At 40.2% G+C, this 21,378-nt stretch overlaps 1 protein-coding gene across 6 annotated transcripts in view; it reads right to left on the bottom strand.

The window, feature by feature from the left end:
• The window catches only part of stx1a (syntaxin 1A (brain)), a 57,531-nt gene extending 36,675 nt beyond the window's left edge, over positions 1–20,856 (bottom strand). For all 6 annotated transcript variants that reach the window (XM_058079852.2, XM_078792912.1, XM_058079855.2 and 3 more), the window contains exons 1-2: positions 19,440–20,856; positions 3,974–4,060 (exon numbers count right to left, since the gene is read on the bottom strand). In XM_058079852.2, coding sequence (XP_057935835.1) covers positions 3,974–4,060; positions 19,440–19,469 — 117 coding nt within the window. In that variant the 5' untranslated portion in view covers positions 19,470–20,856. The remainder of the gene's footprint in view (positions 1–3,973; positions 4,061–19,439) is intronic.
• Positions 20,857–21,378: the final 522 nt, after the last annotated feature.

The following is a 21,378-nucleotide window of genomic DNA, read 5'->3' as shown; positions in this document are numbered from 1 at the left end:
GCAGCTTCAATCTCATGTTTTTGTCAAAATATTTTAATAAATCATCGCTGTCCTGTGGTTGAATATGGCCTGTTATTACTCAAACATATGCATATTAAAGCAAATTGTACACATTTGTCTAAATCAGAGGTAGGGAACCTATGGCTCGGGAGCCAGGTAGGGCTCTTTTGATGACTGTATCTGGCTCTCAAGCATTTCTTACCACAATAAAAATGTATTTTTGCTAACATTTTAAAGTAAACATCACAGAAATGACTGTTAAAAATATAAAAAATCAACAACTTTTTTATGCATTTTAATTCGTCCATCTATTTTCTACTGCAATACGGCCGACCATATCCATCTTTCCTGATATTTTCCAGGTCAAACACCAAAACTCGATTATTACTGGGTAATGCGGTAGTCTACCTCGGTCATTGAGATGTCAACATGTAAATATAAACTTTTCTCCTTTAGTCAAATAGTCACCTAGCTAAAGCTGCAGAACCAAGCCTTCTGACGAAGATGGCCAAAAGAATGAAATACACGGAGTATGGTGCAAAATTATGCAGCAGCAGAAGTTGTATTAATGGCAACAAGTATTTGATTTATTATTAGACACTGCGCTGCTCACGAAAGTGTGCTGGCCACACCCCATTGGCGTGCGGTAGTGTGCCTGGTCTACGTAATTAGAGCCCATTATCTAAAACTGTTGGTCTTACATAAAAATGCACACATTTTATTGCATTCAATGTTTAAAAAAATGTATATGGCTCTCACAGATACACATTTTAAAATATCTGGCCTTCATGGCTCTCTTAGCCAAAAAGGTTCCCGACCCCTGGTCTAAATCATGCGTTTTCAAAAAGAAAAATGTGCTAAATTAACTGAAAAAATCAATATAAAGAAGGGCGGCACGGCGGTCGAGTGGTTAGCGCCCAGACCTCACAGCTTGGAGACCAGGGTTCAATTCCACCCTGGGGTGGTGGGTTTTCTCCGGGTACTCCGGTTTCCTCCCACATTCCAAAAACATGCTAGGTTAATTAGCGACTCCAAATTGTCCATAGGTATGAATGTGAGTGTGAATGGTTGTTTGTCTACATATATGTGCCCAGTCCAGGGTGTACCCCGCCTCTCGCCCAAAGACAGCTGGGATAGGCTCCAGCCCCCCCGCGGTAGAAAATGAATGAATCAATCAATATAAAGAAATCAGAAGATGCATTCAAAGACACTGTGACGATATGTAGTATTCCACACTGCTCACTTGTGTCAGTAATATTACATACAGAACAGAAAGTGGATTAAAAAAAAAGTCCGTCATACATATGTTTAATAATATTTTCTCTTATTATGTCGACTATAATGGATGTAAAGGTGACTTATGTGAGTACTGTAAACTGTAATTACAACATGGTAAACAGTTTCTTGATGCGTTTACTATGAAAATATTCAATGTATAATAAATAAGGAATCCTACTTCGGTGTAATTCATTTACCACGGTTGGGTCGAGAAACAATTCACGATAAACAATAAATGAAGAAAGTTATATACATTTGGGCTACGATTAGCGCTGTAAAGATTAATCGATGAATCAACGGTTAATCAATCATTCAATTAATTGTGTTTTTGGATTATTTCTATCTTTTCAACCAAATTTGACATTGAACATTTGAGACACACATTTAAAAATGTCAAAATTGTCTTTTCAAAACCTTTGACCTCATTTAACTCAAAGTGCATATGAAGCATATTTAAAAAAAAAAATGGCCTACTGCTAAAAGAAATGACTTTTTGTCAAATGGCAAAGCATCGCATGAATTGTAAAGACTACCTGCTGAGCAATAATAATAATGAAGACATTATGCACAATTAAGAAAAATGGAAAAAGCATAATTACAAGTCCCCTTTAAAAATAAATAAACAGTTGCATGTGATGAAGTGGGACAATATGGAGAAAAAAAAAGTAACTAGTTGCTTTTAAATACAAACAAGATGCTACCTTGGTTTTAATTAGCTCCTTGGCATAAGTATTCACTACAAAAATATACTTTTAAGATGCATCGTCTTTCTCTGTATTTGGCATCCTTCAGCACTCCCACATACTGTAAGCACAAGTGGGAAAAGGCCAATTCGCCATTATTGAGCTCCCATGCCGGGCATATTGTTGTCTTGTCTGTTCCTACGCACGTGCTGTGATTTTAGTAACGTGTTGTATGAAACCACGGACATATTAAAAACAGCTCTCAATAAGGATGCAGTGCAGTTCTAAACCACTGCAAACGACAATAATAATAAACACATTAGCATTATATAAGCGATTGTTTATATAAGCAATCGCTTTTCCACACAGGGCCATGTCAGTTTGGCTGTTTTCTTCCTTATTAATACAAAATTTTCATTTAAAAACTTTGTGAGTGGTTAGCACGCAGGCCTCACAGCTAGGAAACCAGAATTCAATTCCACCCTCAGCCATCTCTATGTGAGTGTGAATAATTGTTTGTCTATATGTGCCCTGTGATTGGCTGACCACCAGTCCAGGGTGTACCCCGCCTCTCGCCCAAAGACAGCTGGGATAGGTTCCAGCACCCCCCGTGACACTTGTGAGGAAAAGCGGTAGAAAATGAATGAATTAATCAACAAGTGTTGGACGAGTGGTTAGCAGAGTTCCAGAGAACCAGAGTTCAATTCCACCCTCGGCCATCTCTATGTGGAGTTTGTATGTTCTCCGGGTACTCCGGTTTCCTCCCACATTCCAAAAAAACCATGCTAGGTTAATTAGAGACTCCAAATTGTTCATAGGTATGAATGCGAGTGTGAATGGTTGTTTGTCTTGTGATTGGCTGACCACCAGTCCAGGGTGTACCCCGCCTCTCTCGCCCGAAGACAGCTGGGATAGGCTCCAGCACCCCCTCGTGAGGATAAGTGGTAGAAAATGAATGAATGAATAACAAGCGTTGTTGACACAGCCGTCCTTTTAGATCGTTGATTATTCAGACAGGTGTGCCTAATGAAGTGTCCAGTGAGTGCATGTTTAAGCTCAAAGGTCAGACACTGCCTCTGGTGATCTCTCTCTCACACACACACACACACACACACACACACACACACAACAATGTGTACGGAGACACAAACACTGAGTTTGCATGAGCTGATGCTGCCATGGCAAACCGTACAGTTCATACATGAGTCTGACAGAATGAATCAATGTATGCATATTGGAGTTAACGCAGAAATGTCTTTTTGCCATATGAATTACAGAGGATTTATTGTTTCGAAACCAAGGCACCTGCAGATGATAGTGAGCCTTTGTTACACCGCTTTCATGCTTTCAACCCAACACGAACCACCTTTTGTGGCAGCATTAGCAATGGTGATTTTCATAACTTCAAAGTCAAACTTGTTATTTCACAATGGGTAAAAGGTACATGTTGAATAAAGGAAGTGAACAAAAGGTGTGAACGTTTGATGTGAAACAGAGAGGGGTTAGGACGTGTGGAATTGTTCATCGGAATTAACACATGTGCATGTTGATGTTACCAAATATAAATAATATATATATTTGCTTGTTGATATTACCAAAAGCAACCCATATAACAACATTTACATGCAGGATGCCTTCAAGTTCAATCGAGTGGGAAGAGGTTATACATCCTAAGATGTATTATGAGTCAAATTGTGCTGCAGTAGCCACTGTAGCAAACATAGCCATTAAAAAGAAATTGCAAAAATGCCATCAAAGATGAAATCATCCACAATATGACTGATGATTTGCATTTCTGAGAGACATTTACAGCGCTCCATTCATGTTCCTGGTACGTGCACAGCATTTACAGGAAAAAGGAAAAAAAAAACCACTCTCCGATGCAGCCATGTGACTGTCATGTAAATAAATCCTTGATATTAATCTAAAAAGATTAATATAAACACCTACTGAAAATACAAGCTGACATATGAACTTGTGTAAAGACTGAATGACGTAAGAACACAATGCACCTGCTCAAAGAATTCATCCATGAATCCTTTCTCCATCCCCACGGCCACTTCATCCTCCTCCTCCGTTGTCGTCGTCGTCTCCTTCCCCTTCGAGCAAAACAACACAGACGCTCATGTTAAAACAAGAGAAACAATTTTAACATGCATACCACATCAATTCATTTGTAGTTTTACGAGGATTCTTAGCCGAATAGATCTTTAAAAGTGTTTCAGTCTAATCAGAATGGGGGGGGGGCAAGAAGTCAAGAACGTCAAGAACACCCCCATAAATTAAGTGATTACTTCAAGCAATCTTCACTCACTAAATGCACTGCAAAAAAGGCCAGTAAGGATAATTCATAATGCCGCCTACAGAGAACATACTAACTCATTTCTAAAATCACAAATACTTAAACTTAATCTTCAAACAGCTTAAATAATGCATAAGGCTAAAAATAACCAATTACCTAAAAATGTCATCCAATACTTCTCTACAAGAGAGGAGAAATATGATCTCAGGGAAGAACTACATTTGAAACACTTATATGCTAGGACGACGTTAAAAAGCCATAGCATTTCAGTATGTGGAATCAAACTATGGAATGGATTGAGTAAGGAAGTCAAACAATGCACAACGATGAGCCAATTCAAGAAACAATACAAGCAGTTGATGTTTGCTAAATACAAGGATGAAGAGTCTTGAACCAGTCATGATGTGCTATATATATCACTATATTGACACTTACTATGGTACCCATTATGTCATTGGATGGTCATATCACCTCGTATTTCGGTAAGTGACAAAGATAAAATAAAAAAAAAAAAACAACTTAAACTATATTAGGAAAGCAGGAAGTGAACAAATGTAACAGTTACTGATTGTAAAAGTACCAGATGGAGGGGTAGGATTTAATAAGCTTTGCTTCTTCCTACTCCTTTTGGACATGTGGAACTGTGAACTGATTATGTGATGCATTCAATTGTAATCTGATGCATGTTCAAATGAAATAAAACCATTACCATTTTGGTCCCTAAACACCAGACTCATTTCTTTCAACACAACCAATGAATACATAATGTGTGCAGCTATGCATGCATACTGTAGAGTGTGTCTCATTTCCACCTACACAGCGTGAATGACGTCACTTATTAATGAACTTTTAGCACTTCGTTATGTCTACCAGGCGTAAGGCAGGCTCTTCTGGTGGAAGTGTGTTGACAAAATGAAAAACCATCACCACATTTTGACCGTTGAATAAGATCTGTTCCTATGAAAGCGACAGTGATAACTAAAGCAACACGGTGGTCTTATTACTAAGATGGAAAGGTTGATTGTGCTGACTGTATCCCAGCGAGTCTTATGTTGATTCAGGAAGTGATCTTGTACCCTAAACCTCACAGGGATAAACGTAAGTTCATTTAACTCCTGGACAGTATTTAGTGTTTGATTACAGTGTTTTATGTCCGTCGTGGTCGAGTGGTTAGCGCGCAGAACTCACGGCTAGTGGAAAACGCCACACAGAGATGGAGTTTGCATGTTCTCCCCTGTGCATGCGTGGGTTTTATCCGGGTACTCCAGTTTCCTCCCACATTCCAAAAACATGTTAGGTTAATTAGCGACTCCAAATTGTCCATAGGTATGAATGTGAGTGTGAATGGTTGTTTGTCTATATGTGCCCTGTGATTGGCTGGCCACCAGTCCAGGGTGTACCCCGCCTCTCGCCCGAAGACAGCTGGGATAGGCTCCAGCACCCCCGCTACCCTCGTGAGGAAAAGCGGTAGAAAATGAATAAATGAATGAATGTCCGTCGTGTGTTTTGCATCCAGTCCAAGTGACATAGGAGTTAATTTCGGTATAGAATCGACTGAAAACTTGACTTGGAACGGAATTTGAATGTACTTGAGGACCACCTGTATGTACACACACACACACACACACACATATATATATATATATATATATATATATATATATATATATATATATATACAGTGAAGAAAATAAGTATTTGAACACCCTGCTATTTTGCTATTTCTCCCACTTAGAAATCATGGAGGGGTCTGAAATTTTCATCGTAGGTGCATGTCCACTGTGAGAGAGATAAACTAAAAAGAAAAATCCAGAAATCACAATGCATGATTTTTTAACAATTTATTTGTGTGATACAGCTGCAAATAAGTATTTGAACACCTGTGTATCATCTAGAATTCTGACCCTGAAAGACCTGTTAGTCTGCCCATTAGAAGTCCACCTGCACTCCATGTATCATCCTGAATCAGATGCACCTGTTTGAGGTCGTTAGCTGCATAAAGACACCTGTCCACCCCATACAATCAGTAAGACTTTAACTTGTAACATGGCGAAGACCAAAGAGCTGTCCAAAGACACCAGAGACAAAATTGTACACCTCCACAAGGCTGGAAAGTGCTACGGAGCAATTACCAAGCAGCTTGGTGAAAAAAGGTCCACTGTTGGAGCTATCATTAGAAAATGGAAGAAGCTAAACATGACGGTCAATCTCAATCGGAGTGGAGCCCCATGCAAGATATCACCTCGTGGGGTCTCAATGATTCTAAGAAAGGTGAGGAATCAGCCCAGAACTACACGACAGGACTTGGTCAATGACCTGAAAAGAGCTGGGACCACCGTTTCCAAGGTTACTGTAGGTAATACACTAAGACGTCATGATGTGAAATCATGCATGGCACGAAAGGTTCCCCTGCTTAAACCAGCACATGTCAAGGCCCGTCTTAAGTTTGCATATGACCATTTGGATGATACAGAGGAGTCATGGGAGAAAGTTTTATGGTCAGATGAGACCAAAATAGAACTTTTTGGTCATAATTCCAATAAGCGTGTTTGGAGGAAGAAGAATGAAGAGTACAATCCGAAGAACACCATCCCTACTGTGAAGCATGGGGGTGGTAGCATCATGCTTTGGGGGTGTTTTTCTGCACATGGGACAGGACGAGTGCACTGCATTAAAGAGAGGATGACTGGGGCCGTGTATTGTGAGATTTTGGGGAACAACCTCCTTCCCTCTGTCAGAGCATTGAAGATGGGTCGTGGCTGGGTCTTCCAACACGACAACAACCCGAAGCACACAGCCAGGAAAACCAAGGAGTGGCTCCGTAAGAAGCATATCAAGGTTCTAGCATGGCCCAGCCAGTCTCCAGACCTGAACCCAATCGAAAATCTTTGGAGGGAGCTCAAACTCCGTGTTTCTCAGCGACAGCCCAGAAACCTGACTGATCTAGAGAAGATCTGTGTGGAGGAGTGGGCCAAGATCCCTCCTGCAGTGTGTGCAAACCTGGTGAAAAACTACAGGAAACGTTTGACCTCTGTAATAGCAAACAAAGGCTACTGTACCAAATATTAACATTCATTTTCTCAGGTGTTCAAATACTTATTAGCAGCTGTATCACACAAATAAATTGTTAAAAAATCATGCATTGTGATTTCTGGATTTTTCTTTTTAGTTTATCTCTCTCACAGTGGACATGCACCTACGATGAAAATTTCAGACCCCTCCATGATTTCTAAGTGGGAGAAATAGCAAAATAGCAGGGTGTTCAAATACTTATTTTCTTCACTGTATATACACACACACACACTGTATGTGCATATAGTATGTACACACACTCTTTCCCAATCAGAACTATTTCTATTCATTTTTCAATTATTAATGGAGTGCACTACATTCCACTACACATGGAGTGCAGTACTTGATAGCAGTGCATTTCATTTTGTCTCAATGGTAATTCTATTCTGCATTTTTTTGCTTCAAGTTAAAAATAAAAATAAACAAAAAAAAAAACCCCAACAGCCTCAATAAAAAGACACTGAAAACCGAACTGGTTTTTGGAGTCTGAATCGTGATTTTGGTGATGCAACATTGGCGGCAATCTCATCTCATTCATCCAGCCGGCCTCCGTCAGGTTAATTGAATTCTCCGTTAGCAGATCTATATTTCTTGTTACACAAGACAGGATTCTTTAAAATTAAGAGGGTTTGTAGCTAGCTCGCGGTGGACGTGATGAATGCAGGTTGTGTCATCCAATTCAATCCATTTTATTTATTATAGCACGATTAAACAATGTTTCCAAAGTGGTGCACAAGAAGATTAAAAATACAGAGCACAATAAAAATTAAGTCAGTATGGTAAATTTGAATTAAATAAAATCTAAAATTGATAAAATAAAATGAGATAAAAATACAGTATGATCAAAGTAAGAAAAAATAAAATCCAAAAAGAAAAGTAAAAAGTAAGCATCCTACTAAGTGTTAAAAGCCAAGGAGAATAGGTGGGTCTTAAAATGGGATTTAAAAATATGTAAAAATATTAAAAAACATGCTGAGGCAGATTATTCCAAAGTTTTGGGGCTGCAACAGCAAAGGCACAATCCCCCCCGTACTTCCGCTTTGTTTTAGGCTCCCTCAGGAGCAACTCATTAGCTGACATGAGAGTCCGGGATGGAGTGTAAAAATGTAGAAGCGGCGCAAGACAGTTGAGGGATTTAAAAGCAAATCATTTTTTTTTTAAATGAACCCTAAAACATATAGGCAGCCAGTGGAGTGAAGATAAAATGCCAGTTAAAAGACGTGCGGCGGCATTCTGCACCAACTGGAGGCGAGAGATGGCCGACGCACTGATCCCCCACATATAAGGCATTGCAGTAATCCAGCAGAGAGGTAACGAAGGCATGGATTACCATCTCAAAATGCTGCCTGGAGAGAATAGGCTTTATTTTAGCCAGCTGCCTCAGGTGGTGGAAGCTGGATCTAATGACAGAACCGATCTGGCCGTCATTATCAAGCCGGTCGAGTTCCTGGATCTGTTACAATAAATCCATCTTCTATGATCTTCACCAGACTGGTAATATACAGAAAATATGTATCCATTCATTTAGTCAAGAAGCCTTTGGACTGGAAAAACTCTCACAGAACAGGGTCACCTGTTTCTCTATTCCAACCCTTTTTCATGACAAACATGAACAGACTTGAGTGAGAGCTGATGACAAGGCAACTGTGACAAATCAAGCGAGAGCGATGCTGAGCCATCGTGACGACACCAATACAAACTCAACCCACTCCAAGTCCTTTTTAATCCAACACAGCCTCAAGAAGGGATTTTTGGTTTTTTTTTTGCCTCGGATAAGAGGTGACACAATCTTCATTCGCTAAATGTACTGCAAAAAAGGTCAGTAAGGATAATTCATAATGCCGCCTACAGAGAACATACTAACTCCTTATTTCTAAAATCACAAATACTTCAACTTGCTGATATAGTTCATCTTCAAACCTAAGGCTAAAAATAACCAATTACCAAATGTCATCCAATACTTCTCTACAAGAGAGGAGAAATATGATCTCAGGGAAGAACTACATTTGAAACACTTATATGCTAGGACTACGTTAAAAAGCCATAGCATTTCAGGATGTGGAATCAAACTATGGAATGGATTGAGTAAGGAACTCAAACAATGCACAACGATGAGCCAATTCAAGAAACAATACAAGCAGTTGATGTTTGCTAAATACAAGGATGAAGAGTCTTGAACCAGTCACTATATTGACGGTTACTATGGTACCCATTATGTCATTGTATGGTCATATCACCTCGTACTTCGGTACGTGACAAAAATAAAATAAAAAAATAAAATAAAAAAACTTAAACTCTTTTAGGAAAGCAGGAAGTGAACAAATGTAACAGTTCTTGATTGTAAAAGTAGCAGATGGAGGGGTAGGATTTAATAAGCTTTGCTTCTTCCTACTCCTTTTGGACACGTGGAACTGTGAACTGATTATGTGATGCATTCAATTGTAATCTGATGCATGTTCAAATGAAATAAAACCATTACACATCAAAGATTCATTCTGCTTCTATACATTACTTACGATGCCAGAGCTCTTATTTTGGGAGAAGCTCAACAACAACTTGCCATCTAGAATAAAAAGTGAGTAAGCAAGAGTTGTATCCATCTATTAAGTACCGTTCTACTCCAACTGGTACCCAAAAGAAAAGGTGCCAAACATTGTTATTGAGTAACGTAATGATCTTAGAAATGCAACGGTATCCATACTGTTTGCTGGCGGAAGGGCTTTAGAAGCACACAAATTCAAAGGGATGGGCTCCCACGAGGAGTTAGCATCAGTTGTGTGTTCAGCCTCCACGCAGTGTCTGTGAATCCTGCAGAGAAAAGCCAGCTTTGGTCTGCTTCTGCTTTGAGTGGCGAGAAGAAGGAGGAGGAGGAGGTGGAGGAAGAGAGGAGAGCCTCCAGCGCGCCCAGTGGATCCAACACTCCTGCTGATCCACAAAGAGGCTGGGGGAGAACATGCTGCACAGTGCTGCACTCTTGACTCCACCTGGGGGATTTGGCTTAGCTGACCACACACTCGGCAGAAGTGCTGAGCTAAAAATGCACAAGGGCGCTGTCATATAGTAGAAGGCATTGCCTGCTCACAGGGTCTCAATGACTTTTTTTTTTTTGTGCCTCTCAGACAATGGTCAGACGGATCATGTCTTGTAGGGGACACAAGCAGGTATGAAGGAGGGACCTGGTTAGGATGGTGTTGTGTGTTACAAGGGAGACTCGCTACAAGGGAGTCGCTCCACTTGCATGGTTTTGCTGTGACGATACATTTAGAGAGCATCTAAGAAGAGCAGAGACGTGGGCTCCGCTTCATTATTATCCTTTTGTGTTTCTATATTAAAGATATGATGAACAATGCACAACGATGAGCCAATTCAAGAAACAATACGAGCAGTTGATGTTTGCTAAATACAAGAATTTTTTTGCCTCGGATAAGAGTTGACACAATCTTCACTCGCTAAATGTACTGCAAAAAAGGTCAGGAAGGATAATTCATAATGCCGCCTACACAGAACATACTAACTCCTTATTTCTAAAATCACAAATACTTAAACTTGCTGATATTATTAATCTTCAAACAGCTAAAATAATGCATAAGGCTAAAAATAACCAATTACTTAAAAATGTCATCCAATACTTCTCTACAAGAGAGGAGAAATATGATCTCAGGGAAGAACTACATTTGAAACACTTATATGCTAGGACTACGTTAAAAAGCCATAGCATTTCAGTATGTGGAATCAAACTATGGAATGGATTGAGTAAGGAACTCAAACAATGCACAACGATGAGCCAATTCAAGAAACAATACAAGCAGTTGATGTTTGCTAAATACGAAGAGTCTTGAACCAGTCATGATGTGCTGTGTGTGTATATATATATATATATATATATATATCACTATATTGACTGTGTACTATGGTAGACATAATGTCATTGTATGGTCATATCACCTCGTACTTCGGTGCCGGACAAAAAATTACAAAATTAAAAAAAAAAAAATTATGGAAAGCAGGAAGTGAACAAATGTAACAGTTACTGATTGTAAAAGTACCAGATGGAGGGGTAGGATTTAATAAGCTTTGCTTCTTCCTACTCCTTTTGGACATGTGGAACTGTGAACTGATTATGTGATGCACTCCATTGTAATCTGATGCATGTTCAAATGACATAAAACCATTACCATTACCATATCCTCCATCTTTGTATTAAAGCCAATCCCAGACACCCTCTGCATTAAAGATGACTCAAATCTGTGTCAGTTGCACTCAGGAATACCGAGAGCAGAAGCAGATTTATTGTCAACATTCATAATGTATGTTTGCACACTCACACACATACTGAGATGTTCCTTATGAATGTAAACTATGGTAGAGGAATAAGAGATAAAAAACAGGTTATATGCTCATGAAAGATGCACGTTTAATCAGTAGATAGTCCAGCTAAAGTATTTTATGGATAAATGTAATAACTTTTAGCGCCTACACACCCTGAGGTCTAAAGTCTATAATCCGGAAGGGAGGGGGATCAACATGACAGAACCCACATTCACAGTGGCTTCACTTCATGAAGAAAGGCTGAATTTACTGTTACCGGTGTTGTAATTAGATAAAATCACACGAAATGGACAGGTGACCAAAGTTATGAGGGCAGCGAGCCAAAGCAGAAGAAGAAGGCGGCGTTTACGTCGCTGGTCCAGCTCCACGGTTGAGTGACGGCGGCTCAAGAAGACAGGATCATTACACAAGCAGGGCGGCACGACGGCTAACAAGGGGGACCGGGAAGCCGTACGTAGTGGAGGTGTGAAAGACAACAAGGACTCCCGTATTGCCGCTAAGAGAAAGCACATCTTTATGAATATTTCAGCTAGATAATTACAGAGAAAGGGTAATATCTAGTGTTGTCATGGGACATGTTTGGGTTATATGATTCATCGTATATCAAAATACAAGGATGAAGACAATGCATTACTACAATATCCTTGAGCATGTTAAAGGATCTACTCCTATAACAGCAACATATTACTGTTGCATTATGTATGGTCATATCACCTCGTACTTCAGTACGTGACAAAAATAAAATGAAAAAAAATTACATTAGGAAAGCAGGAAGTGAACAAATGTTACAGTTACTGATTGTAAAAGTACCAGATGGAGGGGTAGGATTTAATAAGCTTTGCTTCTTCCTACTCCTTTGTGGAACTGTGGACTGATTATGTGATGCATTCAATTGTAATCTGATGCATGTTCAAATGAAATAAAACCATTACCATAATATGGTGTCTAAAAGGCATGGATGTTTTATATTCCAGACAGAAGATCGGGCCGGAGTTAAATAAGATGCTTCTGTCAGGCTGGGTTGCCTGCCAGCAGCATGGAGGCTTCAGCAGCTCCACAAGGAGGAAGAATCATGTGGGTGGGAGAAGACATAAGGCACAGCAGCACATAGTCAATGTGTGTGTGTGTGTGTGTGTGTGTGTGTGTCCTCTCCCTGACAAACCAACTCAATGTCCTCCAGTTCTAATCGTCTTTCGCTCTCCATCCTCCAGATTTGATGCTCACTGGAGAAGCATTAGAGCAGCATGATAGACACACACCTCCTGATGTTCTTTCTATCCAAGACCACCATGGTTCCTCAGAAGGACTGGAAACACAACCACTTAATCTCACATTTGAATGAGATGTTTCTAAAGGCCAAGCCAAAGGTAAACATGAAAAATAAGTCAATTGTCTTCAATAAACTGCTTACTCTTACATTTTGAATGGTTGATTTTTTATCAGGACTGTATTAGTATCAGCATTTAACCCCAAAAACCAATACCATCTGATCTGCACTATAAAAGGATACGGTGGCTCATACCTCGCCACGATCAATGGACCGTGCATTGCCGCCGAGCTTGAAAGCAGCCAGTAAATATCGGCCATCGATGTAAATTTCATTTGCAAACACACACACACACACTCCTCACGGCATTCAGGAATCTGTCACACTCATTTCATGGCTCATTGGTGTAATTACGGAGCCTCTCACACGTCCATGAATAATGTATGGATGTGAACGCATGCATGTCATTCTCCCACAGTGATGCTGGTCTACCACCAGTTTGTAAAGGATAGACATACTGGAAGGAGGAAAAGTGGAAAAGACAGGGATGAGTTAAGGTGACTCAGTTGTCCAATGCTATCAATCCACATACAGAGCTGCCGACATTTGGGATATGCAATCCATATGTCCATTTCTTAGGGCTGTCAATCCATTAAAATATTTAATGGCAATTAATAAAATTTTTGTCCATAGTTACTTGTAATTAATCACAACTAATAATAGATAGAAAGACCTTGTTATCTCCAAGTAGGCATGTATCTGTGGTAAACAACTCGGTACGCATCTACCACGGATTAAGATACGATTGAAAAAAAAAACAACCATTCACACTCACATTCATACCTATGGACAATTTGGAGTCACCAATTAACCTAGCATGTTTTTGGAATGTGGGAGGAAACCGGAGTACCTGGTGAAATCCTGTGGATGCACGGGGAGAACACGCAAACTCCACACAGAGATGGCCGAAGGTGGAATTTAACTCGAGTCTCCTAGCTTTAAGGCCTGCGTGCTAACCACTCGACCGCCATGCAGTCCCTGCTGTGTAGTTTTTTTTAAATTATTAACATAAAGATTAATAACCATACTTCATAAATGTAATATATTGTGGGTGTATTCTATTAGTGAATCTTATTAAAATATTTTATTGACCAAGACCGACCAACATTAAAAACTAAACATATCAGGTTACAAAAAATGCAGTGATATTTGATATTTGTGCAAAGATAGCCCTCAACTAAATCATTCATTCATTCATTCATTCAATCATTCATTTTCTACTGCTTTTCCTCACGAGGGTCGCGGGGGGTGCTGGAGCCTATCCCAGCTGTCCTCGGGCGAGAGGCGGGGTACACCCTGGATTGGTCGCCAGCCAATCACAGGGCACATATAGACAAACAACCATTCACACTCGCATTCATACCTATGGACAATTTGGAGTCGCCAATTAACCTAGCATGTTTTTGTGAGCATGTTTCTAGCTGTGAGGTCTGCGTGCTAACCACTCGACCGCCGTGCAGCCCTCAGCTGAAGCAATGAAAAAAATGAAACACGATGCCTTGTATTGCTTCTGAATATCCCATTTTAGTATTACATTAACAAAACAACAGACAAGGTCCGTTTTCAGAAAAACTAGAACTTAAAAAGGCCATGATGCATGGAAAAATGATTTAGGTTTTCAAATAGCACTTTGTGAGGACAAGGCCAAAGCCAGACAAGCTGAGAATGGGTGCATCACGTCCATTCTATTAGTTAATGTGTCACTCTTACTCCAAACAGCCAGTGACAGTGAGTATACACAACGTGCTGCCTGAGCTAACACTGACAACAAGGCTGCAGACAGGAAACAAAAAGGAGGGGGCGGGGTTGGGGGGGGGGGAGGTAAAAAGCAACCATGTGATAAATCAACCCATAGGAAAAAGGCCAAACAATGAAAGAAGTTGTCATTAGAAAGAGGGACAGGTTAATGCAAGACAGGAGGAATGATCCGACGCTGCGTTCATAAAAACATATGAAAAAAAAAAAAAAATCAGAAGCAGAATGATAACCAGATGATTGATGGTGATCCCTGCAGTGGGAGAAATCTGTAATAAGCTCATCAACTTTGGCTTTAGTGGCCTGATAAAAGCTGACAATCACACATCATATCAGCACCATCTGTCACTAAACTACCGCCGGGCTCGAGGGGGAACGCTCGGTCCAGGTGACGTGAGAGTGGAGCGACTTCGTTATCAAGACTGGCAGCTTGGGGCGAAAAGATGGCGTGCGACTAGAGGCGGGAAGGAAATGGGCAGGTGTGTCGTAAACTACCTATGGATGGGAGCGGGTGCATGTAATGTATATGTGAATAATGACATTCATTTCCTGTCAAAACGCCACACTCGCCTCATGTTTAGTTAATGAGTCTGGTTTGTATGACACTAAGTGTGTGCCGATATCAGTCAAAATATTAAAAATTATTAAAAGAAATTTGAAATAATCAGTAGGCTCCTTTGATCAATTAAAGACAACAATGCAATTTAGGAGAGTGGCTGACAATTGTGACTGATGGGCCATGAGGCCATATTTTATTTATTGTACATTTTTTCTGAAATGTACCATTCGTTTTAGGCTGGATGCGATAAAAGTTCAACTTTTTTTTGGTGGAAATTGAGGCCTGATGTTTTTTTGGATGTTGTGGGGTCTTTTGTGACCTCCTGGATGAGTCATTGCTGCGCTCTTAGGGTCATTTTGGTTAGCCGGCCATGGTTACTGTCCAATGTTTACCATTTGTTTTGTACCAGGCTCGTAGATCTTAGAGCAGGGGTCTCAAACATGCGGCCCGCAGGACACTAGTTTGAGGCCCCCGCCTTGATATGAAAGTTTAATGTTAGTGCGGCCCGCGCAACTTTGATATGGATGCTATATGGTATCATGTACCCAGAAAAAAATATTATGTTTGATTAATGTTTATGTTAAAGGTTAAATAACTGTTAATAGTTAACCTCCCTATCCATGTGGAAGTGGTAAGTTTTTGGCTATTTAAGTTTAAAGGAAATAACTTGAAGGCTACCGTTTAGGTCGCTAGCTCTCTAGTTTGCGAGTTAGCATGTGTCTCAAGACCCTGCAGTTGCGCAATATGTTGTAAATAAAAAAAGTATAAATGTGACTATAGTCGTGTTTTGTCATGTCTACAGGGCTCTAATAATGCTTTGTTAATTTTAATCTGAAAAAAATAATGTCTACCCACCAACTATATGTGGTTTCTTTTTTATTATTTGCCGTTTTATTATTGTTATTATTATATGTATTTATTACTGATTGATTTTCTTTATTCTTGATTTGTTTATTTTTCATCTTATTTTGTGCAGAAAAATAAAAATTAAGATATTTGAAAACAGTGGAATGTTTTATCAGAGCTTTTCTTCGAAACCAAAGCAAAGTTTATTCATTTTTCTGTTTTTAATAAATGCAGGTTATTTTTTGGAAAACCTGATGCGGCCCAGTCTCGCCCAGACCCCAGCTCCAGTGGCCCCCAAGTAAATTGAGTTTGAGACCCCTGTCCTAGAGCATTCGAAATGGATTTATAACATTTTCCAGACTAATAGATCTCGATTGCTATTTTTTTTCCTGGGGTGGGGCAACATGGGGACATGCCATAAAATAAGAAATCAGGAAGGGGCAAACACTTTTTCACACCACTGCAGCTACCCCTGCCATTTTGAGTGACAAGTCATATCATTAAAAATCTATGGGGTCCTTGGATTAATTCCGGCTGTTTCCAACAATGGATGTTTGTAAAGTAATGCACTAAATTCAAACAGGATGTCTACCTAAAAATCAAACTGGAAAGCCCCCGTCCATTGTATCACTAAACGTTTCATAGACAGAAGACTACCTGCCTGTCTGCCATTCACATCGATGTAAACCATTCTACTGAGTCCAGATGGACACTGACTGAGCCTCCATGTGTTGACCTGCACCGCCTCCTCACTCTTCTTCCTGTCAAGCTGACTCACTCATGGGAGGACTTGCTGTTATAGTTTGGACCCTGACCAGAAGCTGTTGTTGCGGCAACGGGGGGTCAAAAAGCCACCAAAATCTGGCCACTAAGTCCAAAAAAATGACTGCCACCTTGGTAGTCCATGTTAGGTTAATCCAAGACTAGAGTGTCTAGCTGTGAATATGACAGTGAATTACAGTGTTTCACATAAGTAACACGCCTTATAAGCACCTGGTCTGCTAAATTAAAAGATGCTAAAAGAAGAAATCAACATTGGCGAAGTTGATAAGATGGTATTCTTGAACATGTGGAAGGATCTGCTCCTATGAAATGGACAGCGATAACAGCATAAGAGGTGAGATGGTCTCATTTTTGAGACTTGGTCCTCCCAATAAGCCATGAAAGCATCATGTATCGCTCTTCTCAACGAGCAGCGGGTGCCGCTGTAGGACCTTCCATCTAAAAGCACTCCCAAGGGATGCAGTCTTGATTGTGACTTTTTTTTTTAATTCTAAATGTTCCTCAACATTCTTACTTTGCTTTCATGTTTTTTTAAATTACATTACATTATTCCTTTCTCGTACATCGTCAATTACAATTACACACACATGCGTCATTGCCAATTATGCAAAGTAGACAATGACATCATCTAGAAACCACTGCAACACACCTCTACAAATAGACTGCAGTTGGACGGACAGTGTACACCGTCTCTCGCCTTGAAATCAGCTGTGATAGGCTCCAGCTGACGCCTGACCAGACCAAGCATGAATGAATTAAAGAACATAATCACTGTGATTATTCGCATAATATAAAAATAGCTTGATGGCATCACCTAGCAGCAAGTGGCTATGGCTCTCTCTGTAATACAACTGCATCTTTTCAGCAATGTGAAGAGGCAGCATGGCAGGCTGCAAGACACGCCTCTCTAAACCACACACACACACACACACACACACTGTTGGCAGAGCAATGTTGTCTCCCTGGAGGCCAATTCATAGCAAGATGCTCACCGAAAACTGCACAGCCGTAAATTGTTTCCTCCTTTCCCCCTGCCAGCTTAACTGCCAATTACACAGACCTCACAATGGACGCCAGTAACATACATGTGTATGAAAACACACAGTCGTACATCACATTGAAAAAAAAAAAAATCACAAATAGAATACTTCGTGTTATTGGTCTAGAGTAAAGCTCTTCAATTGCCGGCCCGTGAGCCAAATACAGTCCACGGATGACAGTTCTCAATGTTTTTGAACAATTAATGTGAGTGTGAATGGTTGCTTTCAAGTCTATATGTGCCCTGTGATTGGCTGGCGACCAGTCCAGGGTGTGCCCCGCCTCTCACCTGAAGACAGCTGGGATAGGCTCCAGCACCCCCCGCGACCCTCGTGAAGAAAAAGCGGTAGAAAATGAATGAATGAATGAATTCTGAAATACACCGAAACACACTAGAGGATCTTTGCCTCGTGTTTTTACCGTTTACTGCACTCCTGTTGTATAGAGGATCTTTGATTTGAGCTTTCATTGTCGCCTCTTAAGAACAGCAGCGGCCTCTTCGTTTCCCCAACCTTTTTGGCTTGAGTGCCTCCAGAAACCTTTTGTCATACCATGAGTATGTCATACCCTCACTTCTACGTATTGATAATGCTCTAAAAGTACAATATAAGAATACTGTTAGATTTTTGGTGCAGTTACGCCACAGGTTATTGCTTCCCTGGGTAAACCAGCTGCACCTGTTCCATTGTATTGTCTGACTTAATATGAAAATATCTTGTTAGAAATTGTAATATACTCGCATACCACCAGGGATAGGCATTGTTGGGAATCCTTGATCTTTACTAGCATTTATGGAGTAGGTCTTCAAAACCAGCAGAACACTCCTGTCATTTTGAGGATCTTTGATTTGCACTTTTGCAGTCGCTCCTTAAGAACACACATAATAATTTTTAACAATATATCATTTGCAGTATATTGTCTCATTCTCAGGGCTGTTTTGTTAAATACTGCAAACTCCACCCAAAATATATTGTCTCATATTACACACGCAGGGAATGTGTGCCAATTAGTGTGTATTGTAAAATACTAAATGTAATGATACCTTTTCAGTCTCCATTTTAACGCGCAAGACATTTTTAAACGACTCATATGTCTCATCAATTGGGAATTGTGTGAGTACCTTGAATCCATCCATGTTTTTTATTTTAGAATTGACTTTAGGAAAAGCGCTCAGAGGACGGTTAACAGGTGAAATGGGCGGCGTGGGACCAATTCTCTTGTGAAATTGCGTGGATCGATGAAACCACACGCACGCACGCACACACGGTGATTCAATCACACCGGAGGGGGACATACATATTTGGAAGCGATACTCAACCAGCTAAAGTAGTATCCATTTTTTTAAAGTGTGTTTCTAGGTACAGACACTTTCTTGGATTAAAAACAACTGTTGCTTCTTCAGATCACTTTTACGCGCATCCATTCTTTGCGGTTGTGCGTGAAAAAGATAATAAAAACACAACTTACATGTCGAAGTTCTTGCATGCGGTCCTTCATGGCGTCTGGAATTTGTCAGTCTATGTGATGGAGGATGTTGTGGAAGCGGACACCGAGACGACACGCACCACCAAGCGGGCTGAGGATGGCGCGTCTGGCGGTTGCACTGGCCGCTGATTTATGGTCCCTCTTGTTCTTCCTGCTCTTTGGTTCTAATGACAGGATGATTGGACCGAGGCCTTTCCGCCGTTAACCCATTACACACCTTCCAACTTCCTCCTCGATCCGCCACCAATGGACACCTTTTGGTGAGAACCTGTTGTGCTCTCCCGGCTCCTGTGAAGCATGGGCAGCTGAAAAAAAGCCACTTAGGGAGAAAGGGCCGACCGAGAACAGAAGGGTTGGTCTGCTGGTGAAACTGGGTTAAAATTGACTATCGATCGAAGTCGCTCACAGATAACGCCCAGGTGCTTTTTGTGCATTGTGTTCCGGTGCACAGCGCCCTCCTCCGGTCACTGAGAGCACAGCACTGAAGAGTAAGACGTCAAACGTCCAGATGATCCGATAAATAGATAAACAAAAGTACTCCAGACGTAAAGATGACAGCTTTATGAATAGAAATGCATTGTAGACAAACAATGTGTCCCACTGGACAGTCATTGAATTGTTTTATTTGTTATGCACCATAAATCTGGTTAATTAAGTTAACCCACTTCCATATATGGTGTGTCCTCATCCTTGTCTTTCCAATCATCACACAACTGGTCAATGACTTATGGCCAATATGTTGCAAAGTCCCGCCCACTGATGTAAACCGCTTGATGGCGGCCATTTTTTCCAAACAATCTTACTCAAATTTTACAAACGTGCTTTTGCAGCCATGCGCCTAAACACCGGAAAGTTACAATGGGTGTTTTATTATATTTTTTTTTACATAGCATTGAGCTGTGTGAGAATTTTCAAGTCCATCTGATATATAAGGGTTAAACTTCAGGGTTTCTTAACAGCGCCACCTTGTCTGCAAACCATAGATTCTTGATGTTTGGCTTAGTACACATAGCCAGCAAAAACTGCTGGGGTGACAATTCATATTGAATTCATAACAAAACAATCTAATCATAATTTCATCAGAATTGAAGAGCGACTATATTTGCTTGTGTTGTAATCGACTCTAATGTTAACACACAAAAGAGTGTTGTTGTTGTAGAGGATTCATAGTTGCAGATTTGTATGTGTATTTTTAATCCGATCATTGGATCATTGAATTGTTTTATTTGTTATGCACCATAAATCTGGTTAATTAAGTTAACCCACTTCCATATATAGTGTGACCTCATCCTTGTCTTTACAATCATCACACAACTGGTCAATGACTTATGGCCAATATGTTGCAAAGTCCCGCCCACTGATGTAATCCGCTTGATGGCGGCCATGTTTTGTTTTTTTGCTCAAATTTTACAAACGTGCTTTTGCAGTCATGTGCCTAAACACCGGAAAGTTAGTGGGGTTTTTTTTTTTTTTTTTTTTACATAGCATTGAGCTGTGTGAGAATTTTCAAGTCCATCTGACATAAACTTCAGGGTTTCTTAACAGCGCCACCTTGTTGCAAACCATAGATTCTTGATGTTTGGAGCCAGCAAAAACTGCTGGGGTGACAATTCATATTGAATTCGTAACAAAACAATCTAATCATAATTTCATCAGAATTGAAAAGTGACTATATTTGCTTGTGTTGTAACAGAATCTAATGTTAACACACAAATGAGTGTTGTTGTTGTTGTATAGGATTCATAGTCGAAGATTTGCATGTGTATTTTTAAGAACAAAAAAGTGAACTTGAATTGCATTAAGAGACTATTTGGCGGGATAATGTGGTTGTCCACAACCCAGCGTTTGTAGTTCTACTAAGAACATGTGTAGTTTGATGTGATTAGATGAGGATGTTGTGGCGTGTGTGCGTTTACATGCA

Source organism: Doryrhamphus excisus, linkage group LG8 (assembly GCF_037039965.1).
Source record: "Doryrhamphus excisus strain RoL-2023G ecotype Guam linkage group LG8, RoL_Dexc_Guam_v1.1, whole genome shotgun sequence".
Classification (NCBI taxonomy): Eukaryota; Metazoa; Chordata; class Actinopteri; order Syngnathiformes; family Syngnathidae; genus Doryrhamphus; species Doryrhamphus excisus.
The sequence above is the reverse complement of the archived record's forward strand: the minus strand, read 5'-3'. Positions and strand labels throughout refer to the sequence as shown.